We start from the raw sequence: 9,764 nt of genomic DNA, 5'->3' as shown, positions 1-9,764 counted from the left end.
CTTGCTTCCCAGGGGAGACACGGGGAAGGGAACGAGTGAGCAGGCGCTGCCACTCTCCCTGGCCCCAACCCTGAGTCCTGGGTGTGTGAACTCAACGTTGCAGGCCCTGCTGTCTGGGATCCAGTGCCCTCTCCTCTGTGACCCCACAACTGGGCCTGAGTCTTCAGCAACTCTGCTGGTGCATGTGGGGCCCGAGGCGCCATGCGCTGAACATGAGGGGTTGAGGGACCCCGACCACCTGGAGCCTTGGCCTCCTCCTGAGCTGTTGTCACGTGGAAACCAGGCAGGGGTCTGCTCCTCTCAGTGGAATTTTTTCTTGGAACCTAAACTACGGACTCTCCACGTTTTTGGTTAACTTCCACCTGGTGGCTTTGGCCGAGCACTGGGGCTCCAAGTCAAGTGCTCCATTTCCAAACAATGCAGGCATCTTTTTGGGAGCACACCCACCTAGCTTCCATCTTCCAGAACTGACAACTTGTTGCCAATAATTGGCTGATGTGAGTGTTGAACAAGACAAAACCCAATCCAGAGAGCACTGGGCTTTGTCCTGCCACCGCCCTGCCCAGGCCACAGGCCACAGGCCACAGCATCCCCCCTACCCCCCCACATGCCGCCCGCCTCCCAAGTGCTGGGGATGGAGCAGGGAGGCTGCCCCTCCTGCCCTCCCTTACCTTCCAGGGAGCAGACACCAGCCCATGTGCAGAGGGAGAAGACGCCTGGCTGGGCGTGCATGTTGAAGTCCGTGGCCCAGGGAGGCTTCCAGAGAAGGTGACAGCTGAGTAAAGCCCTGAGGGGTGGGGAACAAGAGTCGTGGCCCTCTGGGGGAGACTTCCAGGAGGAGGGGGCCAGGGGAAGAAGGCTCGATGCCTCCTGGCTGGTGTGGGGGAGGAGGGGGAGGGGTGGCGGGCTGGGGTGAGGAGGCCTCATGGATCCTTATGGAAAGTTGGGCTTGTCTCTGAGGTGGGAGCCCGTGGAAAGTTCTGAGCACAGGAGGCCCTGGTCGGTTTCACACTGGGACAGGCTCACCAGGCCGCTGTCTGGAGAGTGCACTGGGGGCCGGCGGGGGTGGGGAGGATGGAGAATGGCGGCAGTCGGGGGTGAGCGGGCGAGGCGGAGGGCTCTGCTGTGCACGGTGAGGTGGAGGCTCTGCTGTGCAGAGTGGGGAGGTGGAGGGCTCTGCTCTGCGGGGGGCTGGGAGGTGGAGGGCTCTGCTGTGTGTGGGGGGGGAGGTGGAGGGCTCTGCTCTGCGGGTGGGGGAGGGAGGTGGAGGGCTCTGCTGTGCGGGAGGGAGGAGGTGAAGGGCTCTGTTGTGGGTGGGGGAGGTAGAGAGCTCTGCTCTGTGGGGGAGGTGGAGGGCTCTGCTGTGCTGGGGGAGGTGGAGGGCTCTGCTGTGCCGGTGGCGGGGGAGGTGGAGGGCTCTGCTGTGCGGTTGGGGGAGGTGGAGGGCTCTGCCGTCCCAGGGGTCCCCCGCAGGATTGCTGCACGCACAGCCTGAGAGAAGAAGCAGAGGCAAGGCTGACCCCCAGATGGGATTGCCCTTTCCGGACTTGCAAGGCTGCGGAGGAGCCGCTTGGAGGTGGTCAGTTTTGGACATGCTGGGTTTACCAGAGAGGAGGTCAGGGAGCCAGACTTAGAAACCGCAAACACAAACCTTAACAAGTAAAGAAAATGACACAAATTAAAGTTCACACTAGTCTGTGATGGAAAAACAGCAACTTCCTCACATTATCCCAAGCCAGAGGATCGTGCCTTGTCTTCAGACATCAGCAGAGTCAAACCGTTTTAACGCCAGAGTCGGGCCGGGAGCGGTGGCTCACGCCTGTAATCCCAGCACTTTGGGAGGCCGAGGCGGGTGGATCACGAAGTCAGGAGATCGAGACCATCCTGGCTAACATGGTGAAACCCCGTCTCTACTAAAAATACAAAAATTTAACTGGGTGTGGTGGTGCATGCCTGTAAATCCCAGCTACTAGGGAGGCTGAGGCAGGAAAATCCCTTGAACCAGGGAGTCGGAGGTTGCAGTGAGCCGAGATAGTGCCACTGCACTCCAGCCTAGTGACACAGTGAGACTCCGTCTCAAAAAAAAAAAAAAAAAAAAACAAAAAACACTGGGAGTCCTAGTTTGTAGGAAATCATTAAGATTTTATTATTTGGGCTCCAGAATGAGTCAGGATGACCTGATAATTTTGGTTTGGCTCAGGGTGTAACGTGTCTGTTTTATTTGATGACTACTAGAACAGTTCCCAAATTGTGTGGTGGGTAAGAATCACCTGGGAACTTGACCAAGTGACGTGTCTACACCGCCCGCCCCTACAGGTTCTGATTCGGGGGCTGCTGTGGACCCAGGGGTCGGCATTCTTAAGTGCTTTCCTTGGTTCTGATTCTGACAACCCACCCAGCGCTTCTGAGGACAGCTGGACTAGATGCGTAGTCAGCGGCGAAGACCCATGAGGGCCTCATGGAAGGTGCCAGAACTGTCCCTCCTTCTGCCATCCACGGCCCTACCTGCACTTCCTGCCCGGGAACGGGTGAGGTCCCGGCTAAAGGGAGGGGTTGGGGGTCACCAGCGTCTCCGGTGTTTAGAACCAAGAGCCTAGAGGAGGGGACCAGGCAGAGGGGCTGGTCCCAGGTTGAGCCCTGGGCAGCCAAGCAGCTGGAGCCTGGGGAGGCGAAAGGGGACAGCGAAGGAGGCTGCGGGCTCCGAGGCTGTCCCCACAGCTGGCAATGCAGCCCAAGGCAGGGTGGGCTCAAGCAAGAGGAGGCTGAGGGCCGGCCAGGCCCACGGGCAGCATCTGGCTCTGGTAGGTGCTCACATGGTTTTTGGAGTTTGGGACAGTCCCTGAGGCTCATTATAAGCTCCTGTGTGGGGTCTGGCACCCCATTTTCCTTTTCTGAGGTCTTTCATTTTGGTAGGGACTGACGACAGACTCTAAAGACACCCTTTGCCCACCTCTAGAGTCTTAGCATTTCTTCCATTGACAGGATTTCCCACCAGTGCCCCGTAGCCACCCTGCGTATTCCATACCGGGATTCACTGTCCCAGGACGTGGAAGGACAGCCTCTTCTGAAGTGGCTCCACATTTCACTGTCTTCTCACCTAGCTGAGACCTCAGAACTTCCAGAACATTCTACTTGTTTCACCTAGTTTAATTTTAAAGATCTTGGACTTTGAATTCCAGGTGGCAGACTGCCAGTTTGGAGGGCAGGTTGACAGTCTCGACTAAAATGGAATGTGTGCAAAAGATAAGGACATTACACCCCCTTCTCCCCATCATAAGCAACGACCAAGAAGACCAATCGTTTAAAAAGAAAAAAAAAAAAAACCAGAATGGAAAACAAGAAGGTGCCAGCAGCTCAGGAAATGGTGGAAGCCAAGAAACAGAGGGTGACCCAAAGCCCCAGGCAGGCTGGACTGGACGTTTCCATGTCGAACCCAGTCCTCAGACCCACGAGCAATTCAGAGTGGTGCGCCTCCGCCAGGGCAGGTCCCACCGGCTCCAAGGTAAAGAACGCCATGCGGCTTCCTTCCTTCCCTGCACCTGGTCAGCAGCCTTGGTTTTCTCATCTGTCCAGTGGAGCTAACAGTAGCACCTTTTGGGACTGTGAGGGTTAAATGAGCCTGGGGCGGGGGTTTGGGGAGGTGGTGAGTGTGTGTGTGTGTGTGAGAGAGAGAGAGAGAGAGACGCCAGCCGTTCTGATGATGTTAACATTCTCTGGGTCTACACCAGTGGCCCTTTCTGCCTGCATTTTTATTACAACATAGTCCTAACACTGCATTTCACCCTCAGGCGCCTCCGTCCACTCCACTCCTGGGCATTCCTCCCGGCTGTGTCTCCTGTCTTTTCTGGGTCCCCTTTGGAAACGTGGGCTCCTCAGAGTATCTGGAGTCACCTTCCCCCCAACACCTCCACCTCTAGGGGCCTGGTCCTTTGGGAGTGGGCAGGGCCCTGGAGCACCCTGCTGGCCTCCAGAAGCTGTTGGGGAGATACCCAGGGAAGTCTGAGGGGCAGCAGCGCTGGGTACAGGGCGACAGGCCCAAGCCGGGAGGCCCTTCCATGGGACCACAAGCGCCCATCCCGATTGACGACACTGCAGATGTGACCGAGGGCCAAGGGCACTGCTCAGATGCCCTGAAGTGGGCAGGGGCAGCTCAGGAGCCTGCAGGGGTTGAGGGGACAGAAACGCAAGAGGGAAGTGGCAGCCTGGCCACTCCTGACCGCTGGGCCAGTGGGAGCGAGGCACAGACGTGGTAAGACGTCTGCCGTATTTGTGCCATTCCCGGTGATGCGCTGATGACCACCTGTCACCACGGCCTTCCTGGGGCAGCAGATCACTAACAGACAAGGATGCAGGAAGGTAGTGGCTGCTGCTCCTGGCAAACCCGAGCTTCCCCTCAGAGCTGCTGGAGGCCAGAGGTGTACCCCAGGGCCCTGCCTGGAGGTGGAGGTGCCCAGGGGCCTGTGAAAAGCACCAAGCACCCACGGAAGACAATGACATCATGTGGGGCAAGTCCGATGTCCTCCATGACACACCATTGCCCAGCTTCCATGGGCCTTGCAAGTTTAAGGGGAAAAAAATGGGAAGCCATTTCTGAGAAAATCCACCCAAGACTCGCTCCATCTGCACACTGGGGCGCTCCAGTTGGAGAATGAGTGTGTCACAAGGTTCCAGATTCAGGCTTCGTGCCTTTGTGCGGCAGGGCAGCAGCGAGGCTGCATTAGGGTGGTGGCTTTGATCTGGCTGCACCCTGGAATTGCCTGCAGCACTTTGTGAGGAGCCACCCCTGACCGGCCACCCCAGAGACTGACTTGGTTTTGGTCTTGGGTGGATTCGGACATGGAAATGTTTAAAAACTCCGCGAGTGATTCTAAAGGCAGTCATGGCTGAGAGCCACCAGGCCAGGGTCTGAGATTGTGGAACCTTCCACATTCACCAGCTGGGGAATGAGAGGCCGGGGCCCCGTTAGAGCTCTCCCAGCCTGTGAGACGCTGATCAGAGCTGACCAAGTGGAGTGGGAAGCGCGGGGCCTGGAAGGGGCAGGTCTTCCTTTGAGGGCCTCATGGAAGGTGCCAGAACTCTCCCTCCTCCTGCCGTCCGCTGCCCTACCCGCACTTCCTGCCTTGAGTCTACCAGGACTGCTGATGTCACACCCTTTGTCCCTGCTCATGACAGACGCCTCAGGAGGGCCCTCTCCCCTATCCGGTCCCCACACTGCTCTCTAGTCCCATCCTCACCTGGCACAGCCACCTGGGAGGTCCAGCAACACCCTCTGGAACCTGGCTGACTGCGCCCACTCTCAACCCATGACGCTGTGGGGCCGAGAGCTCCGTGCAAGTCCTCTGACATCGCAGAAACACTCCTGCAGGACTTGGTGGCCTAAAACAACATTTGTTTTGCTGGGGAACCTGTAGTTTGGCCAGGGCTTGGCAGGGACGGCTCCTATCTGCTCCGCTTGGCACCACCAGGTCAGCTCAAAGGTTGAGGTGGGCCATCTGGAGCCTTGCTCACTAGCCATGGGTGCAGCTGGTGCACAGCTGGGCACCTGGGCACCACTGTCTCCATCTGGTCTCGCCACATGGTCTCTTCAGCATGGAGGCTTCAAAGGAGCAATATTTTTTTTCTTTAATTGAGGTGAAATTCACAGAACGTAAAATTCACCATTTGAAATGAACAATTCGGTGGCATCTGGCACATCACGGTGTTGTGCAATCACCACTTCCCAGGTCGGAACCCCACACCCATTGGGCAGTTGCTCTTATCCTCTCCTCCCCCAACTCCTGGTGCCGGCCCACCTGCTGTCTCTGCCACGCTGCCCACCCTGCTGTTGCATGTACACGGAACCACACGTTCGCCTTCGTGGCTGGCTCCTTTCACTTTGCACAATGTTTCCAAGGTTCACCCGGGCTGCCGCTCGGGTCAGCACTTTCCTTCGTTTATGGCCGAACCGCGGAGCTGCACCAGGCCTTGTGTATCCTTCCGCCGCCTGACGGACACTTGGGTTGTGTCTACTTTGGGTTGTCATGAACAGGGCTGCCTGGAACATGGGGGGACTTGTGTGAGTCCCAGCTTTCAGCTCTCTCGAGTGTGTGCCTGGCAGTGGCATTGCTGGGTCACGTGGTAATTCCCTGTTGGAGTTTTTGACAAGCCAGCAGAGGGTCTACCACAGCGGCCGCACCATTTTACGTTCCCGCCAGCGACACACAAGCATTCTGGCCTCTCCACATCCTCGCTGGCACTTTCCACTCTTTGATTATCGTCAACCTTCTGATGTGAATGGCCAGACTTCTTGCACGTCAGCCCCTGTTCCCAAGGCTTATGTCGCCTGAGAGCGCCCGATGGGTCTTCTCACGTGACTTGCAGAGGTGGCCTCATGCCAGGAAGGTCATCTCCGCCACACGCGCTCCTGCCCGTGTCCAAGGGGAGAGGCTCTGCCTTTCCACGGGAGGAGCGCCAGACTTGAGGGAAAGAACGTGTTTAACAATCACGACATCTCCACGACGTTTCTCATTCGCTCTCTGACCAGTGCCACTCAACGTGTCATCTCGTCACAAGACAAGGAGCTTATACCAGAAGAGACATCAGCACGCTGCCCCTTCGTCAGGACATTATTGTCAGCGGACCCAACTGCGCTGCCTCTCAGGGTCCTGGGACACCGCGAAAGACCTGTGCCCCGCAGGGATGGCGCTCTGAGCCTCCCCCAGGTTACACGGGGCCGGAAGTTTATACAGTTTGGGAGCCCCCCTTTAAGAAAAAGAGTAAAAATTCTGACTCCCAAATTAGGTACAAAATGGGAAAAGAATTCACAACAAATTACACATTTTAAAGTCGACAAATACCCAGATGTCTGCAGTTCACCCTCACTGGTGGTGACACACCTGTCACACTTTGTTCCTACATTGCTTGGCTGTGTCCTCTTTCATCACCCTTTCCCATGATAATGATCTTGTAATATCATGTAGGAATAGAAAGATTCCTCAATCTTTCCTCGAGCATGGTTAATCTCTGTCTTGAATTATTGATACTTTAGAGAAGTTTCTGTCATCTTCACAACTCTTATTGGCATAGTCATGTAAATTTTTAGAACTGTCGTCAAATGTGAGGCAACTGTTACCAAGTTTCTTTCCTATCTGAGCTGTAAGATTCTAGAACACCCCCAGCATTCCTAAACTCATCTTTGATGCTCTGACAGGAGTGTGGTGGCTTCCGATTGTGCGGCACTGTCGAGCGTGTTCTTGATAAGAGCGAATGTCTGTATCGAGCAGGTATTGATGAGAATCAAGTCTTCCTGGTTTACTTCCACACACCTGCTGGCGGTAAGAATTTTCCACAGACTTCCGGCTCCACACATATCAAGCCTCATCTCTCCTCCAGAACCTGTACTCCCTGTTCCAGGTCCCGTAGGACACGTTCCTATCACAATACAACTGTGGCCTTGTTCCTTCCGGTTACGACACCAGGTGTCAGGCAGTGGACAAGAAGCATGTTCTTGAAGCCAGCCCTACCCCAGGATGACTGGCAATGACCTACTAAATGCAGAAGTGACTGTGAACCACACAAATATATCCCACTAACCTCAAATGAATCGTGTCCCTAATTCTTCTTACCCTTAGCCAGAACCCAAAAGTACCATGTGGCCTCAACATCACCCAATAGAAGAGGAAGTGTGAAGGAAGGGAAGTTAGAATGGAAGGAGGGAGCGGTTTTAACCAACTGCAGTTAAAGTATCTCACTTTTGCAAATTTTATAAAATCTTGGGAACATGCAAACACATTGCCGAGGCCCAATCACGAGTGAGGGGCCTCAAGCTAAGGCTCTGTCTCCCGGTAAATCCATGCCAGTGCCCCACCAAACGGTTGCTACCCCCTCACCCAACCACACTCACTCCTCGCGATCATGTTCTGTATGTCCGTGAGAATGCAGAGCAGAAGGATCCCACCCCTGCTTGCCTGCCCTGTGCCCACACCTGCCACCCTGCACTCTACACCCCATCATGGGCATCGATCCCAAATTTCTCCCTCACTACGGGATCATTCCAACAGCATAAAAACATGCAGCAACTTCTCCTTATTCAAAAATAAACTTCCTCGCCCCCACATCCACTCTCCTGCCCATTTGCTTCCATTGTAGCAAAGCTGCTTGAAGAAGAGGTCCAGCTGGGCAAGCTTTCCAGTCTCCCTCCCCAGGAATTGGTCCCCAGCACCGGGACAGCTGGTGCCTGGGCAGCAGCAGCTCCCAGAAGTGGCCACTCCCTGCTCCTCGAAATGCTCCTTTCCCCGCCTGGCTTCTGGGACTCCCATCTTTCTGTCTCTTCCTGCTTTGCTGGCAGCTCCTTCTAGGTCTCCTCTGCAGGTTCCTCCGTCTCCCTGGATGGCATCCCCAGGCACAGCCTCCATCCGTCTCTTCTACATTTACACTCCCTTCTTTGGTGTCCTTGGCCCAGCTTGTGGCTTTAAATACTAGCTGTATGCAGGTGACTCGAAACTGTGTATCTCATTTGTACACCGACATCCACAGCAGCCTCATTCACAATAACTACAACATGGAAGCAACCCCAGTGCCCACTGACAGAGGGGTGGGCAAGGATGTGTGTTGCATCATACGGTGCAGTAGCGTCCACCTTAAGGACATGGACGATCAACGGGGGGTGGAGCCAAGATGGCCGAATAGGAACAGCTCCGGTCTCCAGCTCCCAGCCTGAGCAACATAGAAGACGGGTGATTTCTGCATTTCTGTTTGAGGTACCGGTTTCATCTCACTAGGGAGTGCCAAACAGTGGGTGCAGGACAGTCGGTGAAGCGCACTGTGCGCGAGCCGAAGCAGGGCGAGGCATTGCCTCACTCGGGAAGCGCAAGGGGTCAGGGAGTTCCCTTTCCTAGTCAAAGAAAGGGGTAACGGACAGCACCTGGAATATTGGGTCAGTCCCACCCTAATACTGCGCTTTTCCAACGGGCGTGGAAAACGGCACACTAGGAGATTGTGTCCCGCACCTGGCTCGGAGGGTCCTATGCCCACGGAGTCTCGCTGATTGCTAGCACAGCAGTCTGAGATCAAGCTGCAAGGCACCAGCGAGGCCGGGGGAGGGGCGTGCCCGCCATTGCCGAGGCTTGCTTAGGTAAACAAAGCAGCCAGGAAGCTCGAACTGGGTGGAGCCCACCACAGCTCAAGGAGGCCTGCCTGCCTCTGTAGGCTCCACCTCTGGGGGCAGGGCACAGACAAACAAAAAGTCAGCAGGAACCTCCACAGCCTTAAATGTCCCTGTCTGACTGACAGCTTTGAAGAGAGTAGTGGTTCTCCCAGCACGCAGCTGGAGATCTGAGAACGGACAGACTGCCTCCTAAAGTGAGTCCCTCATCCCTGAGCAGCCTAACTGGGAGGCACTCCCCCAGTAGGGACAGACTGACACCTCACTCGGCTGGGTACTCCTCTGAGACAAAACTTCCAGAGGAACTATCAGACAGCTGAATTTGTGGTCTCACAAAAATCCGCTGTTCTGCAGCCACCGCTGCTGACACCCAGCCAAACAGGGTCTAGAGTGAACCTCTAGTAAACTCCAACAGACCTGCAGCTGAGGGTCCTGTCTGGTAGAAGGAAAACTAACAAACAGAAAGGACATCCACACCAAAAACCCATCTGTACATCACCATCATCAAAGACCAAAAGTAGATAAAACCACAAAGATGGGGAAAAAACAAAGCACAAAAACTGGAAACTCTAAAAAGCAGAGCATCTCTCCTCCTCCAAAGGAACGCAGTTCCTCACCAGCA

The 9,764-nt window shown here is 55.5% G+C and overlaps 3 protein-coding genes across 11 annotated transcripts in view; 1 reads left to right on the top strand and 2 right to left on the bottom strand.

Annotated features, from left to right (window-relative positions):
* ZFAND3 (zinc finger AN1-type containing 3) overlaps positions 1–9,764 on the bottom strand; it is a 376,418-nt gene that overhangs the window by 13,335 nt on the left and 353,319 nt on the right. For all 7 annotated transcript variants that reach the window (XM_055264609.2, XM_063632317.1, XM_055264605.2 and 4 more), the window contains one exon: positions 672–787. In XM_055264609.2, coding sequence (XP_055120584.1) covers positions 672–787 — 116 coding nt within the window. The remainder of the gene's footprint in view (positions 1–671; positions 788–9,764) is intronic.
* The window catches only part of BTBD9 (BTB domain containing 9), a 507,047-nt gene that overhangs the window by 488,912 nt on the left and 8,371 nt on the right, over positions 1–9,764 (top strand). The window contains exon 13 of one of the 3 annotated variants that reach the window (XM_063632291.1): positions 2,317–2,466. The exons of the other annotated variants lie outside the window; for them this stretch is intronic. Coding sequence (XP_063488361.1) covers positions 2,317–2,451 — 135 coding nt within the window. The 3' untranslated portion in view covers positions 2,452–2,466. Of the gene's footprint in view, positions 1–2,316; positions 2,467–9,764 lie in introns of those variants that run through there. 3 annotated transcript variants of the gene reach the window in all.
* LOC129473751 (uncharacterized) lies at positions 2,450–7,176 on the bottom strand. Its single transcript, XM_055264603.2, has 2 exons — positions 6,176–7,176; positions 2,450–6,034 (listed from the first exon to the last, which is right to left on the bottom strand). The coding sequence occupies exon 2, from the start codon at positions 4,927–4,929 to the stop codon at positions 3,766–3,768; it is 1,164 nt and encodes a 387-aa protein (XP_055120578.1). The 5' UTR covers positions 4,930–6,034; positions 6,176–7,176; the 3' UTR covers positions 2,450–3,765.

The sequence above is a fragment of the Symphalangus syndactylus genome, chromosome 23, assembly GCF_028878055.3.
Source record: "Symphalangus syndactylus isolate Jambi chromosome 23, NHGRI_mSymSyn1-v2.1_pri, whole genome shotgun sequence".
Lineage (NCBI taxonomy): Eukaryota > Metazoa > Chordata > Mammalia > Primates > Hylobatidae > Symphalangus > Symphalangus syndactylus.
The sequence above is the reverse complement of the archived record's forward strand: the minus strand, read 5'-3'. Positions and strand labels throughout refer to the sequence as shown.

What these genes read in the sequence shown, in the direction of transcription:
- LOC129473751 (XM_055264603.2), bottom strand. Translation starts at nt 4,929, where the DNA reads ATGTGGAAGGTTCCACAATCTCAGACCCTGGCCTGGTGGCTCTCAGCC.